The 19,258-nt window shown below is 45.0% G+C and overlaps 1 protein-coding gene across 3 annotated transcripts; it reads left to right on the top strand.

Moving 5' to 3' along the window:
* Nucleotides 1-4,653: 4,653 nt before the first annotated feature.
* LOC106592009 (Fc receptor-like protein 5) lies at nucleotides 4,654-9,627 on the top strand. 3 transcript variants are annotated; one of them, XM_014183317.2, is made up of 10 exons: nucleotides 4,658-4,885; nucleotides 5,091-5,117; nucleotides 5,456-5,737; nucleotides 5,969-6,280; nucleotides 6,683-6,955; nucleotides 7,386-7,706; nucleotides 7,941-8,051; nucleotides 8,147-8,186; nucleotides 8,502-8,625; nucleotides 9,433-9,627. In XM_014183317.2, exons 1-10 carry the CDS (start codon nucleotides 4,846-4,848, stop codon nucleotides 9,451-9,453), a joined length of 1,551 nt encoding a protein of 516 aa, XP_014038792.2. In that variant the 5' UTR covers nucleotides 4,658-4,845; the 3' UTR covers nucleotides 9,454-9,627. The 3 variants fall into 3 exon arrangements, with proteins under 3 accessions (XP_045565117.1, XP_014038792.2, XP_045565118.1); XM_045709161.1 differs by having other exon boundaries at nucleotides 4,654-4,885; nucleotides 7,941-8,186; XM_045709162.1 differs by lacking the exons at nucleotides 4,658-4,885; nucleotides 5,091-5,117 and having other exon boundaries at nucleotides 5,484-5,733; nucleotides 7,941-8,186.
* The last annotated feature ends 9,631 nt before the right edge of the window (nucleotides 9,628-19,258 follow it).

Genomic DNA, 19,258 nt, shown 5'->3' with positions numbered 1-19,258 from the left:
TGGACAGTATAGTTGTAGTAGGTTAGTAGTCATAGTGTTGTTTAGATGGACAGTATAGTTGTAGTAGGTTAGTAGTCATAGTGTGTTGTCTAGATGGACAGTATAGTTGTAGTAGGTTAGTAGTCATAGTGTGTTGTCTAGATGGACAGTATAGTTGTAGTTGTAGTAGGTTAGTAGTCACAATGTGTTGTCTAGATAGACAGTATAGTTGTAGTAGGTTAGTAGTCATAGTGTGTTGTCTAGATGGACATTATAGTTGTAGTAGGATAGTAGTCATAGTGTTGTTTAGATGGACAGTGTAGTTGTAGTCATAGTGTGTTGTCTAGATGGACAGTATAGTTGTAGTTGTAGTAGGTTAGTGGTCATAGTGTGTTGTCTAGATAGACAGTATAGTTGTAGTTGTAGTAGGTTAGTAGTCATAGTGTGTTGTCTAGATGGACAGTATAGTTGTAGTAGGTTAGTAGTCATAGTGTGTTGTCTAGATGGACAGTATAGTTGTAGTAGGTTAGTGGTCATAGTGTGTTGTCTAGATGGACAGTATAGTTGTAGTAGGTTAGTGGTCATAGTGTGTTGTCTAGATGGACAGTATAATTGTAGTAGGTTAGTAGTCACAGTGTGTTGTCTAGATGGACAGTATAGTTGTAGTTGTAGTAGGTTAGTAGGTTCGTAGTCACAGTGTGTTGTCTAGATGGACAGTATAGTTGTAGTAGGTTAGTAGTCACAATGTGTTGTCTAGATAGACAGTATAGTTGTAGTAGGTTAGTCTTCATAGTGTTGTTGAGATGGACAGTATAGTTGTAGTTGTAGTAGGTTAGTAGTCATAGTGTGTTCTCTGGATGGACAGTATAGTTGTAGCAGGTTAGTAGTCATAGTGTGTTGTCTAGATGACAGTGTAGTTGTAGTAAGTTAGTAGTCACATGTGTTGTCTAGATGGACAGTATAGTTGTAGTAGGTTAGTAGTCATAGTGTGTTGTCTAGATAGACAGCATAGTTGTAGTTGTAGTAGGTTAGTAGTCATAGTGTGTTGTCTAGATAGACAGTATAGTTGTAGTAGGTTAGTAGTTAGTGTGTTGTCTAGATGGACAGTATAGTAGGTTAGTAGTCATAGTGTGTTGTCTAGATGGACAGTATAGTTGTAGTAGGTTAGTAGTCATAGTGTGTTGTCAAGATGTACAGTATAATTGTAGCAGGTTAGTAGTCATAGTGTGTTGTCTAGATAGACAGTGTAGTTATAGTTGTAGTAGGTTAGTAGTCACAATGTGTTGTCTAGATAGACAGTATAGTTGTAGTTGTAGTAGGTTAGTCGTCATAGTGTGTTGTCTAGATGGACAGTATAGTTGTAGTAGGTTAGTAGTCACAGTGTGTTGTCTAGATAGACAGTATAGTTGTAGTTGTAGTAGGTTAGTCGTCATAGTGTGTTGTCTAGATGGACAGTATAGTTGTAGTAGGTTAGTATATATAGTGTGTTGTCTAGATAGACAGTATAGTTGTAGTAGGTTAGTATTCATAGTGTGTTGTCTAGATGGACAGTATAGTTGTAGTAGGTTAGTAGTCATTGTGTTGTCTAGATGGACAGTAGTTAGTTGTAGTAGGTTAGTAGTCATAGTGTGTTGTCTAGATGGACAGTATAGGTAGTTGTAGTAGGTTAGTAGTTACAGTGTGTTGTCTAGATAGACAGTATAGTTGTAGTAGGTTAGTAGTCATAGTGTGTTGTCTAGATGGACAGTATAGTTGTAGTAGGTTAGTAGTCATAGTGTTGTTTAGATGGACAGTGTAGTTGTAGTCATAGTGTGTTGTCTAGATGGACAGTATAGTTGTAGTTGTAGTAGGTTAGTGGTCATAGTGTGTTGTCTAGATAGACAGTATAGTTGTAGTTGTAGTAGGTTAGTAGTCATAGTGTGTTGTCTAGATGGACAGTATAGTTGTAGTAGGTTAGTAGTCATAGTGTGTTGTCTAGATGGACAGTATAGTTGTAGTAGGTTAGTGGTCATAGTGTGTTGTCTAGATGGACAGTATAGTTGTAGTAGGTTAGTGGTCATAGTGTGTTGTCTAGATGGACAGTATAATTGTAGTAGGTTAGTAGTCACAGTGTGTTGTCTAGATGGACAGTATAGTTGTAGTTGTAGTAGGTTAGTAGGTTCGTAGTCACAGTGTGTTGTCTAGATGGACACTATAGTTGTAGTAGGTTAGTAGTCACAATGTGTTGTCTAGATAGACAGTATAGTTGTAGTAGGTTAGTCTTCATAGTGTTGTTGAGATGGACAGTATAGTTGTAGTTGTAGTAGGTTAGTAGTCATAGTGTGTTCTCTGGATGGACAGTATAGTTGTAGCAGGTTAGTAGTCATAGTGTGTTGTCTAGATAGACAGCATAGTTGTAGTTGTAGTAGGTTAGTAGTCATAGTGTGTTGTCTAGATAGACAGTATAGTTGTAGTAGGTTAGTAGTTAGTGTGTTGTCTAGATGGACAGTATAGTAGGTTAGTAGTCATAGTGTGTTGTCTAGATGGACAGTATAGTTGTAGTAGGTTAGTAGTCATAGTGTGTTGTCAAGATGTACAGTATAATTGTAGCAGGTCAGTAGTCACAGTGTGTTGTCTAGATAGACAGTATAGTTGTAGTAGGTTAGTAGTCATAGTGTGTTGTCTAGATGGACAGTATAGTTGTAGTAGGTTAGTAGTCATAGTGTTGTTTAGATGGACAGTATAGTTGTAGTAGGTTAGTAGTCACAGTGTTGTCTAGATGGACAGTATAGTTGTAGTAGGTTAGTATATATAGTGTGTTGTCTAGATAGACAGTATAGTTGTAGTAGGTTAGTCTTCATAGTGTTGTTGAGATGGACAGTATAGTTGTAGTTGTAGTAGGTTAGTAGTCATAGTGTGTTCTCTGGATGGACAGTATAGTTGTAGTAGGTTAGTAGTCATAGTGTTGTTTAGATGGACAGTATAGTTGTAGTAGGTTAGTAGTCACAGTGTTGTCTAGATGGACAGTATAGTTGTAGTAGGTTAGTATATATAGTGTGTTGTCTAGATAGACAGTATAGTTGTAGTAGGTTAGTCTTCATAGTGTTGTTGAGATGGACAGTATAGTTGTAGTTGTAGTAGGTTAGTAGTCATAGTGTGTTCTCTGGATGGACAGTATAGTTGTAGCAGGTTAGTAGTCATAGTGTGTTGTCTAGATGACAGTGTAGTTGTAGTAAGTTAGTAGTCATAGTGTTGTCTAGATGGACAGTATAGTTGTAGTAGGTTAGTAGTCATAGTGTGTTGTCTAGATAGACAGCATAGTTGTAGTTGTAGTAGGTTAGTAGTCATAGTGTGTTGTCTAGATAGACAGTATAGTTGTAGTAGGTTAGTAGTGAAAGTGTGTTGTCTAGATGGACAGTATAGTAGGTTAGTAGTCATAGTGTGTTGTCTAGATGGACAGTATAGTTGTAGTAGGTTAGTAGTCATAGTGTGCTGTCAAGATGTACAGTATAATTGTAGCAGGTCAGTAGTCACAGTGTGTTGTCTAGATAGACAGTATAGTTGTAGTAGGTTAGTAGTCATAGTGTGTTGTCTAGATGGACAGTATAGTTGTAGTAGGTTAGTAGTCACAGTGTTGTCTAGATGGACAGTATAGTTGTAGTAGGTTAGTAGTCACAGTGTGTTGTCTAGATGGACAGTATAGTTGTAGTAGGTTAGTAGTCACAGTGTGTTGTCTAGATGGACAGTATAGTTGTAGTAGGTTAGTAGGTTAGTAGTCATAGTGTGTTGTCAAGATGGACAGTATAGTTGTAGTTGTAGTAGGTTAGTAGTCATAGTGTGTTGTCTAGATGGACAGTGTAGTTGTAGTTGTAGTAGGTTAGTAGTCATAGTGTGTTGTCTAGATGGACAGTATAGTTGTAGTTGTAGTAGGTTAGTAGTCATAGTGTGTTGTCTAGATGGACAGTATAGTTGTAGTAGGTTAGTAGTCACAATGTGTTGTCTAGATAGACAGTATAGTTGTAGTTGTAGTAGGTTAGTAGTCATAGTCTGTTGTCTAGATGGACATTATAGTTGTAGTAGGATAGTAGTCATAGTGTTGTTTAGATGGACAGTGTAGTTGTAGTAGGTTAGTAGTCATAGTGTGTTGTCTAGATAGACATGTGTAGTTGTAGTTGTCGTAGGTTAGTAGTCACAATGTGTTGTCTAGATGGACGTATAGTTGTAGTTGTAGTAGGTTAGTAGTCATAGTGTGTTGTCTAGATAGACAGTATAGTTGTAGTTGTAGTAGGTTAGTAGTCACAGTGTGTTGTCTAGATGGACAGTATAGTTGTAGTTGTAGTAGGTTACTAGTCATAGTGTGTTGTCTAGATGGACAGTATAGTTGTAGTAGGTTAGTAGTCATAGTGTGTTGTCTAGATGGACAGTATAGTTGTAGTAGGTTAGTCGTCATAGTGTGTTGTCTAGATAGACAGTATAGGTTAGTAGTCATAGTGTGTTGTCTAGATAGACAGTATAGTTGTAGTTGTAGTAGGTTAGTAGTCAGTGTGTTGTCTAGATAGACAGTATAGTTGTAGTTGTAGTAGGTTAGTAGTCATAGTGTGTTGTCTAGATAGACAGTGTAGTTGTAGTAGGTTAGTAGTCAGTGTGTTGTCTAGATAGACAGTATAGTTGTAGTTGTAGTTGTAGTAGGTTAGTAGTCATAGTGTGTTGTCTAGACAGTGTAGTTGGAACTTTTTGATGAGAGACGCACATACTCACGTTATCTCTCTCTAGCATGTGGTGAACCGTGCAACACCCTGAAACACTCATACACACACACACACACACACACACACACCCATGACACGTATACAGACTTCATGCTTCGGATGAAGACCGAACCTGGGAATGAAGAAGAAACAAGAATTATGTTTATTGCCTGTTTTAGGTGAGTCAGTGAAACAATTTTGTATTCATTTTTTAAACAAAGTTATACCCTGGCCCCAGATCTGCTTGTGGCTCTTAACGACTCCATTGCTGTTATTGTCAAGCCAAACATGGCAATGCCATAAGGAGACTAGGACCCAGCCTAACATAGTACAGTTGACAAGTGTCCTGTACTAAAGTATTTCTGTTGGTTTGTTCTCTTCCAGTTGTGGCCTGTCTAGTGTCCATAATGGGTATGTTTTCAAATTGTTCCGTTTTTCTGTTTTCCAATTACATTCAATTAAAAGTTATATCTCACATATGACTCTTTTCAGTCTATTATATTCCTCCAAATGAGTTTCACATCCATACTAAGCTCTCCAACTGCTTGACAGCACCGTTCTAAAGAACCTAAACAAATCTAAAACCATGTTTCTGAGCTCTGTGGCCCACTTCTTAGATCTGGGCTGAAGTTTCCTCTAGGTACAGATCTAGGATCTGCTTCCCCAACCATTCCCCAACCATTAAGGAAATGCAAAACTGACCCAAGATCAGCATCTTGAGGCTACTTCAACCTACTCCCTCTCTGCAGGTGGTTCACCTCTCCCTAGCCCTATTCTGATTGGTCCAGAGAAGGCCTACCTAAACTCCAAGGTAGTGTTCCAATGTAGGTCACCTGGGTCTCCTCCACCAAACACATACGAGCTCCTGAAGGACGGCAACCACCTGGTCGCCACGAGCAACGACCTCCAAGACGACCAATCGGCTACGTTCTTCCTGAAGATCTCTGTGACGTCAGAAGGATCGTACCACTGCAGGGTGACAGCAGGTGGAAACATGGGCCTCAGTGGAACAGTCCGCCTGCAAGTAGTGAGTGAGTAGAAGGGTGTGTGTGTGTGTGTGTGTGTGTGTGTGTGTGTGTGTGTAAAGAGGGGGATGGACTGTGTGTGTGTTAACTAGACGTGTGTGTGCTTACAAGTAAGTGGTAGAGCTGTTTCAGTGGAATCGATCATTTCACAGCTAAATGCTTTCACCCATCCCCTTCCTCCATCCTCCTGTCCTCCATCCCCTCTCCTCCATCCCCCTCTCCTCCACCCCACCTCAGTCCCTGTCTCAGGCACTATGGTGACCTCTGACCCCGATCCTCCAATTCTCTACGAAGGGTTGCGGCTCACTCTCACCTGTGATGTCACCAAGGGCTCCCACCTATCCTACACCTGGTTCTACAACAGACAGGAAGTGACATCATCTCCAACCTCACCTTTGACCCCGCTTCTGCTCTGGCCGGTGGGGAACACGCTGGTGGTGGAGAGGGTCACAACAAAGCATGCTGGGAATTATTCGTGCATTGCCGGGACCAGGATGCAGACCAACAGCAGGTTCTCCAGCAGCAGAGAGATCACGGTCAGGGTCAAAGGTACAACTGCAGAGTTTAAAAGTCGAAGGTTAAGTCACAACCACAACCATACTGGACCTGGGGAATGGCGATCACAGAGACTATTTACACAGAGAACATATAAAATGTTGACCGTGTCAAACGTTTTGCTCTCTTTTATCTCTCTCTTCCTTTCCCTTTCTCGCCCTCCTTTCTCTCCCCCCTATTTCTGTCCCCCTCTGTCTCTCTCTTCCTTTCTCTCTGCCCTACTATCTCTCTGCCTCTCTCTCTCGATCTCTCTCTTTATCTCTCTCTCTTCCTTTCCCTTTCTCACCCTCCTTTCTCTCACCCTATTTCTGCCCCCTCTGTCTCTCTCTTCCTTTCTCTCTGCCCTACTATCTCTCTCTCTCTCGATCTCTCTCTTTATCTCTCTCTCTCCTTCAGCCTACCTCTCCGTACCCCAAATATCCTTCACCATCTCCAAAGAGGGTTCGAGTTACCGCGGCAATGTGACCTGCAGGTCGTCAAGGGGAACCCCTCCAGTGACCTTCTATCTCTTCCTTGACGACAAGGAGGTGGGTTCCGACGTGGCAACGGAGTCGCTGGTTGCCTGGTTCCCCGTTGCCATGGTTCCCGGGCGTGACATGGGCGCGGTGCGGTGTACAGTGGAGAGTGATGCCCAGAGACTGACCAGCAGACCCCTGACTCTGGTAGTGGGTACGGGCTAAACCTATGTGTGTGTGTGTGTGTATTGTAGTATTCCATGTGTTTCCTGCATGTGTTTGTCATGATAGCTTGATGAGTATTGACTGTGTTTATGTCATGATAGCTGTATGAATGTTGACTGTTTTTATGTCATGATAGCTGTATGAGTGTTGACTGCGTATGTCATGATAGCTGTATGAGTGTTGACTGCGTATATGTCATGATAGCTGTATGAGTGTCGACTGTGGCCATCGCTCCCTCGCTCTCCCCCTTCCCATCCCTTCCTCCTTCTCATTCCTTCCGCACTCCCTCCCCCCCTTCCCATCCCTTCCTCCTTCCTATCCCTCCCTCCCTCCCTCTCCTTCCCATCCCTCCCTCCCCTTCCCATCACTTCCTCCTTCCCATCACTTCCTCCTTCTCCTTCCTTCCTCCCTCCCTCCAGTCCCAGTAGGAGGCTCACCAAAGGTGGATGTGGAGTACCTTTACAGGGTTGATTCCAAGATGGTCGCTGCTCGTCTCCAATGCCTCCTGAGCCTCGGGACATTCCCTTTCTTCTCCTGGTCCCTCAACGGCTTCCCCCTCCTTCACCCCTCCGAGGGAGACTCCTCTCACCCCTCTCACGCCCTGGCGGATGGAGGGCGCACCCTATTCCTCACCGAGATCACCCTAGAGGACTCTGGGTATTATCGGTGCAGGGCAAGGGACAGTTATGACGTAACGTCCGCCTGGGTGGAAAGCCAACCTGTCCTTGTGCGGGTCACAGGTGAGTTAGGATGTGTCCCAAATGAGGAAGAATTAGTCACCCATAGGCCATAGTCAAAAGTAGTGCACCAAATGGGGAATAGGGTTCCATTTTGGAAGCACCCTAAATGATATATATTTTTTAACTGTATTAACTTTATGCATGTTGGCGAGTTGACAGGTGAGTTAGGTTGAAACTTTACAGGTGAATTGGTTGTGGTGACCTCTCTCTCCCCTCTCATCTCTGTCCATACAGAAGTTGCCACGACAACCATAGAGGTCATGGCCATAGTGTTCTGCTGTTTCCTCATGCTGACCCTGGCAGGGGGTGTGGCCTGTGTGATGAGGATGCTCAACCGCCAACGAGGTGTGTGTGTGTTCAGAATATGGTCACTGTTCTTAAATGTGTCACTCTCAGTCTTTCGTTCTCTCTCTCTCTCTCTTCCTCCCCCTCTCTCTCAGACATTGTTGCAAGCAGCGAGCAGAGAGCGAGAGCGGCAAAGTGAGTCCTGTATTTCTTTACGTATATTGTAGGCCTACAGTGTTTTGAAACTATCCAGTTTAATTCAACCCAACTATGATCCCTTCCAAAACCTCCTTGTACTGTCTCAGATTAGTGTCATTGCCCTTACAAACATCTCCCTCTTTCTCTCTCTTTATCTGTCTGTCTGTCTCCGTCTTTCTGTCTTTCTCTCTCTCTCTCTCTCTCTCTCTCTTTTTCTGTCTGTCTCTGTCTTTCTGTCTGTCTGTCTGCCTGTCTGTCTCTCTCTCTCTCTCTCTCTCTCGCTCTCTGTCTCTTTAATGTCTCCCCCTTCAGTGAAAGACGATTCAGCGAACATTTCTGCATCATTCCAGATCCACTTTCTCTGTCTGACATCACTACCAGGTCAGGGGTCAAGCAAGTGGACACTTCCTGTGTTGACAGTGATGTTGAGAATCAGGTAGAGTTGATGACGCATTTAAAACAACTAAGAGCTCGGAATTCAGAACTCGGGAATCTCCAACTTCCAACTTCATTGCATTCAAAACAACTGGGAACTCGGAAGAAAACGAGCTCCGACTGGGAAAAGTCTTTTTATTTATTTATTTTATTTTATTTCACCTTTATTTAACCAGATAGGCAAGTTGAGAACAAGTAAAACAAACATACAGTCAATAATACAGTAGAAAAATAAGTCTATATACAATGTGAGCAAATGAGGTGAGATAAGGGAGGTAAAGGCAAAAAAGGCCATGGTGGCAAAGTAAATACAATATAGCAAGTAAAACACTGGAATGGTAGATTTGTAGTGGAAGAAAGTGCAAAGTAGAAATAGAAATAATGGGGTGCAAAGGAACTAAATAAATAAATAAATAAAGTAGGGGAAGAGGTAGTTGTTTGGGCTAAATTATAGATGGGCTATGTACAGGTGCAGTGATCTTTTTGAAAGGTCATCCAACACGAAATTCCATCTTGGGAACTCTGGCCTCTTTCTTGAGCTCCAACTTTCTGACCTGAAGATCACTGATGTCATGATTTGACCTTGTATTTTTCAGGGTTCCCAGTTGTTTTGAACGCAGCAATAGTACAGCCAATATACCACTGATATTAGCTGCATGATTTTGAATCTAGACTCCAGAATAATCCAATGTGTAAAAAGGAGATTTTAATGTTGCACTGACAAATGTCCATAGAGTATATCACTTTTTTATGATATATATTTTGGGAAAATACAACCTTTTATCATAACTGTTCTTTCTCTTTTCAGACCCTTGAGATCACAATATAACCGACGTGATGAAATAAAACCCAACTTTAGACCGACGGGTTCCTCACAAAATAATCCTTCAATGTAATTTTATCCAACAAACTATTATAACATTTTTTTTTCAAACACTTCAGCCCATTTTTCAGATTGAAGTGTTATATTTTCAAAACTCTTACAACAAAACTCAGAACACTTGTAATGTCCCCTGTCTTATGTTCAGAACCTTTGTTTTAACATTAATTTGTGCTGAACACATCTTTCACCCGAGTCATACCATGACAACACTTTGTTTAGTTACCAATCAATCAGATAACGACAGGCTCACCAGTTAGTCATTTTAACTACAGTTTAATCCAATAGCAAAAAATACAAGATACATACAAACTGTCCTTTTTGAAGTGCTGAATAGATAGAAGAGTATATGGTAAATATCATTTTCCGTACAGTATTGGGCCATAACTTGACATGCGCAATTATTTTTGAAAACCCTATTTTGTTGTATCCAATTGTGAGCATGTTGAGACGTATGTCAGTCTTACAGTTTCATCATCCTTACGATAATGAACTGACGAAATTCAAGCAAGGGTTGCCTTCCAGAAAGACACCAGAGATTGTAACATTCTCTGTTTCACGGAAACATGGCTCTCTTGGGATATGTTGTCGGAATCTGTTCAGCCACCGGGCTTCTTCATGCATCGTGCCGACAGAAAAACTCCTCTCTGGGAAGAGGAAGGGCGGGGGTGTATGCTTCATGATTAACAACTCATGATGTAATCATAACAACATACAGCAACTCAAGTCCTTCTGCTCACCCGACCTAGAATTCCTTACAATCAAATGCCGGCCATATTACCTCCCAAGAGAATTCTCGTCAGTTATCGTCACAGCTGTGTACATTCCCCCTCAAGCAGACACCACGATGGCCCTCAAGGAACTTCACTGGACTGGAAACTGGAAACCATATATCCTGATGCTGCATTTATTGTAGCTGGGGATTTTAACAAAGCAAATTTGACAACAAGGCTACCTAAATTCTTCCAGCATATTGATTGCAGTACTCGCGGGGGTAATACACTCGACCACTGCTACTCTAACTTCCGCGATGCATACAAAGCCCTACCCCGCCATCCCTTCGGCAAATCCGACCACGACGCCATCTTGATCCTACCGTCTTATAGGTAGAAACTCAAACAGGATGTACCAGTGACTAGAACCATTCAACACTGGTCTGACCAATCGGAATCCATGCTTCAAGATTGTTTGATCATGCGGACTGGGATATGTTCCGGTCAGCCTCAGAGAACAACGTTGATCTATATGCTGACTTTGTGAGTGAGTTTATAAGGAAGTGCATTGGAGATGTTGTACCCACTGTGACGATTAAAATTTACCCTAACCAGAAACCGTGGATGGATGGTGGCATTCGTGCAAAACTGAAAGCGCGAACCACCGCCTTTAACCATAGGAAGAGGTCTGTGAATATGGCTGAATATAAACACTGTAGTTATTCCCTCCGCAAGGCAATCAAACAAGCGAAATGCCGGTACAGGGACAAAGTTGAGTTGCAATTCAACGGCTCAGACATAAGACGTATGTGGCAGGGTCTACAGGAAATCATGGACTACAAAAAGAAAACCAGCCACGTCACGGACACCGACGTCACACTTCCAGACAAACTAAACACCTTCTTTGCCCGCTTTGAGGATATACAGTGCCACCGTTGAGGCCCGCTATCAAGGACAGTGCCCCCCCTTTCCTTCTCCGTGGCCGACGTGAGTAAAACATTTAAACGTGTTAACCCTCGCAAGGCTGCTGGCCCAGACGGCATCCTTAGCCACGTCCTCAGAGCATGCACAGACCAGCTGGCTGGTGTGTTTACGGACATATTCAATTGCTCCCTGTCCCAGTCTGCTGTCCCCACATGCATCAAGATGGCCACCATTGTTCCTGTACCCAAGAAGGCAAAGATAACTGAACAAAATGACTACTGCCACGTAGCACTCAATTCTGTAATCATGACGTGCTGAGAGACTAGTCAAGGATCATATCACCTCGACCCTACCGGCCACCCTAAACCCAATTCAGTTTGCATACCGCCCCAACAGGTCCACAGACAATGCAATTTCCATCACACTGCACACTGCCCTATCCCATCTGAACAAGGGGAATACCTATGAAAGAATGCTGTTCATTGACTACAGCTCAGCATTCAACACCATAGTACCCTCCAAGCTCATCATCAAGCTGGAGGCCCTGGGTCTCAACCCCTGTGCAATTGGGTCCTGGACTTTCTGACGGGCCGCCCCCAGGTGGTGATGGTAGGAAACAACATCTCCACTTCGCTGACCGTCAACCCTGGGGCTCCACAAGGGTGTGTGCCCAGCCCTCTCCTGTACTCCCTGTTCACCCATGACTGCGTGGCTATGCACGCCTCCAACTCAATCATCAAGTTTGCAGATGACACAACCATCGTGGGCTTGATTACCAACAACAACGAGACAGCCTACAGGGAGGGGGTGAGGGCACTCGGAGTGTAGTGTCAGGAAAACAACTTCTCACACAACATCAACAAAACAAACGAGATGATCATGGACTTCAGGAAACAGCAGAGGGAGCACCCCCCTATCCACATCGAAAGGACAGCAGTGGAGAAGGTGGAAAGTTTTAAGTTCCTCGGCGTACACATCACAGACAAACTGAAATGGTCCACCCACACAGACAACCTCAGGAGGCTGAAGAAATTTGGCTTGTCATCCAACACCCTGACAAACTTTTACAGATGCACAATCGAGAGCATCCTGTCGGGCTGTAACACAGCCTGGTACAGCAACTGCGCCACCCTCAACCGCAAGGCTCTCCAGAGGGTGTACAACTCATCACCGGGGCAAACGACCTGCCCTCCATGACACCTACAGCACTCGATGTCACAGGAAAGCCAAAAAGATAATCAAGGACATCAACCACCTGAGCCACTGCCTGTTCACCCCGCTACCATCCAGAAGGTGAAGTCAGCACAGGTGCATCAAAGCTGGGACCGAGAGACTGAAAAACGGCTTCTATCTCAAGGCCATCAGACTGCTAAACAGCAATCACTAACTCAGAGAGGCTGCTGCCTACATTGAGACCCAATCACTGGCCACTTTAACAATGGATCACTAGTCACTTTAAACAATGCCACTTTAAATAATGCCAGTTTAATCATGTTTACATATCTTACATTACTCATATCATATGTATACACTGTATTTTATATCATCTATTGCACCTTGCCTATGCCGCTCGGCCATCGCTCATCCATATACACTGCTCAAAAAAATAAAGGGAACACTTAAACAACCCAATGTAACTCCAAGTCAATCACACTTCTGTGAAATCAAACTGTCCACTTAGGAAGCAACACTAATTGACAATAAATTTCACATGCTGTTGTGCAAATGGAATAGACAACAGGTGGAAATTATAGGCAATTAGCAAGACACCCCCAATAAAGGAGTGGTTCTGCAGGTGGGGACCACAGACCACTTCTCAGTTCCTATGCTTCCTGGCTGATGTTTTGGTCACTTTTGAATGCTGGCGGTGCTTTCACTCTAGTGGTAGCATGAGACTGAGTCTACAACCCACACAAGTGGCTCAGGTAGTGCAGCTCATCCAGGATGGCACATCAATGCGAGCTGTGGCAAGAAGGTTTGCTGTGTCTGTCAGCGTAGTGTCCAGAGCATGGAGGCGCTACCAGGAGACAGGCCAGTACATGAGGAGACGTGGAGGAGGCCGTAGGAGGGCAACAACCCAGCAGCAGGACCGCTACCTCCGCCTTTGTCCAAGGAGGAGCAGGAGAAGCACAGCCAGAGCCCTGCAAAATGACCTCCAGCAGGCTACAAATGTGCATGTGTCTGCTCAAACGGTCAGAAACAGACTCCATGAGGGTGGTATGAGGGCCCTACGTCCACAGGTGGGGGTGGTGCTTACAGCCCAACACCATGCAGGACGTTTGGCATTTCCCAGAGAACACCAAGGTTGGCAAATTTGCCACTGGCGCCCTGTGCTCTTCACAGATGAAAGCAGGTTCACACTGAGCATGTGACAGACGTGACAGAGTCTGGAGATGCCGTGGAGAACGTTCTGCTGCCTGCAACATCCTCCAGCATGACCGGTTTGGCGGTGGGTCAGTCATGGTGTGGGGTGGCATTTCTTTGGGGGGCCGCACAGCCCTCCATGTGCTCGCCAGAGGTAGCCTGACTGCCATTAGGTACCGAGATGAGATCCTCAGACCCCTTGTGAGACCAATTGCTGGTGCGGTTGGCCCTGGGTTCCTCCTAATGCAAGACAATGCTAGACCTCATGTGGCTGGAGTGTGTCAGCAGTTCCTGCAAGAGGAAGGCATTGATGCTATGGACTGGCCCGCCCGTTCCCCAGACCTGAATCCAATTGAGCACATCTGGGACATCATGTCTCGCTCCATCCACCAATGCCACATTGCACCACAGACTGTCCAGGAGTTAGCGGATGCTTTAGTCCAGGTCTGGGAGGAGATCCCTCAGGAGACCATCCGCCACCTCATCAGGAGCATGCCCAGGTGTTGTAGGGAGGTCATACAGGCACATGGAGGCCAAACACACTACTGAGCCTCATTTTGACTTGTTTTAAGGACATTACATCAAAGTTGGATCAGCCTGTAGTGTGGTTTTCCACTTTAATTTTGAGTGTGACTCCAAATCCAGACCTCCATGGGTTGATAAATTGGATTTCCATTGATTATTTTTGTGTGATTTTGTTGTCAGCACATTCAACTATGTAAAGAAAAAAGTATTCAGATCTAGGATGTGTTGCTTAAGTGTTCCCTTTATTTTTTTGAGCAGTATATTTACATTTTACATTTACATTTAAGTCATTTAGCAGACGCTCTTATCCAGAGCGACTTACAAATTGGTGGATTCACCTTATGATATCCAGTGGAACAACCACTTTTCAATAGTGCATCTAAATCTTTTAAGGGGGGGCGCAGTGCCCTTGTTTGGGTGTAGGGCCTGATCAGAGCCTGAAGGTACGGAGGTGCCGTTCCCCTCACAGCTCCGTAGGCAAGCACCATGGTCTTGTAGCGGATGCGAGCTTCAACAGGAAGCCAGTGGAGAGAGCGGAGGAGCGGGGTGACGTGAGAGAACTTGGGAAGGTTGAACACCAGACGGGCTGCGGCGTTCTGGATGAGATGTAGGGGTTTAATGGCACAGGCAGGGAGCCCAGCCAACAGCGAGTTGCAGTAATCCAGATGGGAGATGACAAGTGCCTGGATTAGGACCTGCGCCGCTTCCTGTGTGAGGCAGGGTCGTACTCTGCGAATGTTGTAGAGCATGAACCTACAGGATCGGGTCACCGCCTTGATGTTAGTAGAGAACGACAGGGTGTTGTCCAGGGTCACGCCAAGGTTCTTAGCACTCTGGGAGGAGGACACAATGGAGTTGTCAACCGTGATGGCGAGATCATGGAACGGGCAGTCCTTCCCCAGGAGGAAGAGCAGCTCCGTCTTGCCGGGGTTCAGCTTGAGGTGGTGATCCGTCATCCACACTGATATGTCTGCCAGACATGCAGAGATGCGATTCGCCACCTGGTTATCAGAAGGGGGAAAGGAGAAGATTAATTGTGTGTCGTCTGCATAGCAATGATAGGAGAGACCATGTGAGGATATGACAGAGCCAAGTGACTTGGTGTATAGCGAGAATAGGAGAGGGCCTAGAACAGAGCCCTGGGGGACACCAGTGGTGAGAGCACGTGGTGCGGAGACAGATTCTCGCCACGCCACCTGGTAGGAGCGACCTGTCAGGTAGGACGCAATCCAAGCGTGGGCCGCGCCGGAGATGCCCAACTCGGAGAGGGTGGAGAGGAGGATCTGATGGTTCACCGTATCAAAGGCAGCAGATAGGTCTAGGAGGATGAGAGCAGAGGAGAGAGAGTTAGCTTTAGCAGTGCGGAGAGCCTCCGTGACACAGAGAAGAGCAGTCTCAGTTGAATGACCAGTCTTGAAACCTGATTGATTTGGATCAAGAAGGTCATTCTGAGAGAGATAGCAGGAGAGCTGGCCAAGGACGGCACGTTCAAGAGTTTTGGAGAGAAAAGAAAGAAGGGATACTGGTCTGTAGTTGTTGACTTCGGAGGGATCGAGTGTAGGTCTTTTCAGAAGGGGTGCAACTCTCGCTCTCTTGAAGACGGAAGGGACGTAGCCAGCGGTCAAGGATGAGTTGATGAGCGAGGTGAGGTAAGGGAGAAGGTCTCCGGAAATGGTCTGGAGAAGAGAGGAGGGGATAGGGTCAAGCGGGCAGGTTGTTGGGCGGCCGGCCGTCACAAGACGCGAGATTTCATCTGGAGAGAGAGGGGAGAAAGAGGTCAAAGCACAGAGTAGGGCAGTGTGAGCAGGACCAGCGGTGTCGTTTGACTTAGCAAACGAGGATCGGATGTCGTCAACCTTCTTTTCAAAATGGTTGACGAAGTCATCGCAGAGATGGAGGAGGGGGGGGGGAGGGGGAGGAGGATTCAGGAGGGAGGAGAAGGTGGCAAAGAGCTTCCTAGGGTTAGAGGCAGATGCTTGGAATTTAGAGTGGTAGAAAGTGGCTTTAGCAGCAGAGACAGAAGAGGAAAATGTAGAGAGGAGGGAGTGAAAGGACGCCAGGTCCGCAGGGAGGCGAGTTTTCCTCCATTTCCGCTCAGCTGCCCGGAGCCCTGTTCTGTGAGCTCGCAATGAGTTGTCGAGCCACGGAGCAGGAGGGGAGGACCGAGCCGGCCTGGAGGATAGGGGACATAGAGAATCAAAGGATGCAGAAAGGGAGGAGAGGAGGGTTGAGGAGGCAGAATCAGGGGATAGGTTGGAGAAGGTTTGAGCAGAGGGAAGAGATGATAGGATGGAAGAGGAGAGAGTAGCGGGAGAGAGAGAGCGCAGGTTGGGACGGCGCAATACCATCCGAGTAGGGGCAGAGTGAGAAGTGTTGGATGAGAGCGAGAGGGAAAAGGATACACGGTAGTGGTCGGAGACTTGGAGGGGAGTTGCAATGAGATTAGTGGACGAACAGCATCTAGTAAAGATGAGGTCAAGCATATTGCCTGCCTTGTGAGTAGGGGGGGAAGGTGAGAGGGTGAGGTCAAAAGAGGAGAGGAGTGGAAAGAAGGAGGCAGAGAGGAATGAGTCAAAGGTAGACGTGTGGAGGTTAAAGTCACCCAGAACTGTGAGAGGTGAGCCATCCTCAGGAAAGGAACTTATCAAGACGTCAAGCTCATTGATGAACTCTCCAAGGGAACCTGGAGGGCGATAAGGATGTTAAGCTTGAAAGGGGTGGTAACTGTGACAGCATGGAATTCAAATGAGGAGATAGACAGATGGGTCAGGGGAGAAAGAGAGAATGTCCACTTGGGAGAGATGAGGATTCCAGTGCCACCACCCGCTGGCCAGATGCTCTCGGGGTATGCGAGAACACGTGGGCAGACGAGGAGAGAGCAGTAGGAGTAGCAGTGTTATCTGTGGTAATCCATGTTTCCGTCAGTGCCAAGAAGTCGAGGTGCTGGAGGGTAGCATAGGCTGAGATGAACTCTGCCTTGTTGGCCGCAGACCGGCAGTTCCAGAGGCTGCCGGAGACCTGGAACTCCACGTGGGTCGTGCGCGCTGGGACCACCAGGTTAGAGTGGCAGCGGCCACGCGGTGTGAAGCGTTTGAGTGGCCTGTGCAGAGGGGAGAGAACAGGGATAGACAGACACATAGTTGACAGGCTACAGAAGAGGCTACGCTAATGCAAAGGAGATTGGAATGACAAGTGGGCTACACTTCTCGAATGTTCAGAAAGTTAAGCTTACGTTGCAAAAATGTTATTGACTAAAATGACGAAGATGATACAGTACTGCTGGCTGGTGAAGTAGGCTAGCTAGCAGTGGCTGCGTTGTTGACTTTGTTTGAACGTGTAGCTGGCTAGGTAACCTATTTTCGTCGCGGGGGACGAAAATAGCTGGCTAGCTAACCTCGATAATTACTCCAAACTACACAATTATCAAACTATGACAAAGTCAACTAACACTGCACTAGTCAAATCGTTCCGTTGTAATGTATTCGTTTCTACAGTGCTGCTAGTCAGTAAAGGTTGGCTAGCTAGCAGTGGGTTTGATGATGACTAGGTGTGTTGACTAAGTCTGGAGTCTGGACAACGGTGTCGCGTCGCGGCGCGGCTGGCTAGCTAACCTCGATAATTACTCTAAACTACACAATTATCTTAGATACAAAGACAGCTATGTAGCTAGCTAGCACTACACTAATCAAGTCGTTCTGTTGTAATGTAATAGTTTCTACAGTGCTGCTAGTCAGTAAAGTTTGGCTAGCTAGCAGTGGGTTAGATGATGATTTGGTGTGTTGTCTAAGTCTGGAGTCCAGACAACGGCGTCGCGTCGCGGCTGGCTAGCTAACCTCGATAATTACTCTAAACTACACAATTATCTTAGATACAAAGACAGCAAAGACAGCTATGTAGCTAGCTAGCCCTACACTAATCAAGTCGTTGTAATGTAATAGTTTCTACAGTGCTGCTAGTCGGTAGAAGTTGGCTAGTTGGCTAGCTAGCAGTGTTGACTACACAATTATCTTTGATACAAAGACGGCTATGTAGCTAGCTAAGAAAAAAATTGCTCAGATCAAACAAATCAAACCTTTGTAATGTAATGAAATGTAATATTACCTGTGGAGTGAAGCGAAGTGCGACTACCCGCTCCAAATCCGGAAGTTATGTATTTATATGTATTTATATGTACATATTCTCATTCACCCCTTTAGAGTTGTGTGTATTTGGTAGTTGTTGGGGAATTGTTGGATTACTTGTTAGATATTACTGCACTGTCGGAACTAGAAGCACAAGCATTTCATTACACTCGCATTAACATCTGCTAACCATGTGTATGTGACCAATAAAATTTGATTTGATTTATACAGTACATATGTCAGTCTTACAGTTTCATTGTCCTTATACAGTACATATGTCAGTCTTACAGTTTCATTGTCCTTATACTGTCACGCCCTGGCCATAGAGAGCCCTCGGGGTTCTCTATGGTGTTTTAGGTCAGGGTGTCACGTCCTGGCCAGTATAAGGGTTAATTGTCATTGTAGTTTGGTCAGAACGTGGCAGAGGGTATTCGTTTTATGTGGTTCGGGGTGGTGTGTTTGTTGAAGGGGCATTTGATTTAAGTATTCCGGGGTGTTTGGGCACTGTTTGATATTCATGTTATCTATGTTTAGTCTAGTGAGTCTGTTTCTATGTTTGGTTAATTGGGGTTGGGACTCTCAGTTGAAGGCAGGTGTTGTCTATTTGCCTTTGATTGAGAGTCCCATATATTAGGGTGTGTTTGTGTTTGTCATTTGTGGGAGATTGTTCTGTGTTTAGCCTTGTGCCTTGCCAGACTGTTTTGTTGATCGTTCGTTCTTTTGTTATTTTGGTGTTCATTTTGAATTTATTAAACATCAAGATGAGCATACACATACCTGCTGCGTTTTGGTCTCATCACTACGACAACTGTGACACAGGGTGTGATTAGGGGGGTTTCTCGGTATTATATTTCTATGTTGGTGTGTGTGTATGGTTCCCAATTAGAGTCAGCTCATAATTGTTACCTCTAATTGGGGATCATACTTAGTGTGTCCTTTTTCCCACCTGCGATGTGGGATATTGTTTTGTTTTGTATGAGTGCCTATGTGCGCTACGTATTTCCCGATCGTTATATCTTTGTTATTTTGGAAGCTTCATTAAAATGTGGAACTCTACTCACGCTGTGCCTTGGTCCAATTATTCATATGACGGTCGTGACATATACA

Source organism: Salmo salar, chromosome ssa02, assembly GCF_905237065.1.
Source record: "Salmo salar chromosome ssa02, Ssal_v3.1, whole genome shotgun sequence".
NCBI classification, from domain to species: Eukaryota; Metazoa; Chordata; class Actinopteri; order Salmoniformes; family Salmonidae; genus Salmo; species Salmo salar.
Note: the sequence above shows the minus strand (reverse complement) of the source record. Positions and strands in the feature narration are given on the sequence as shown.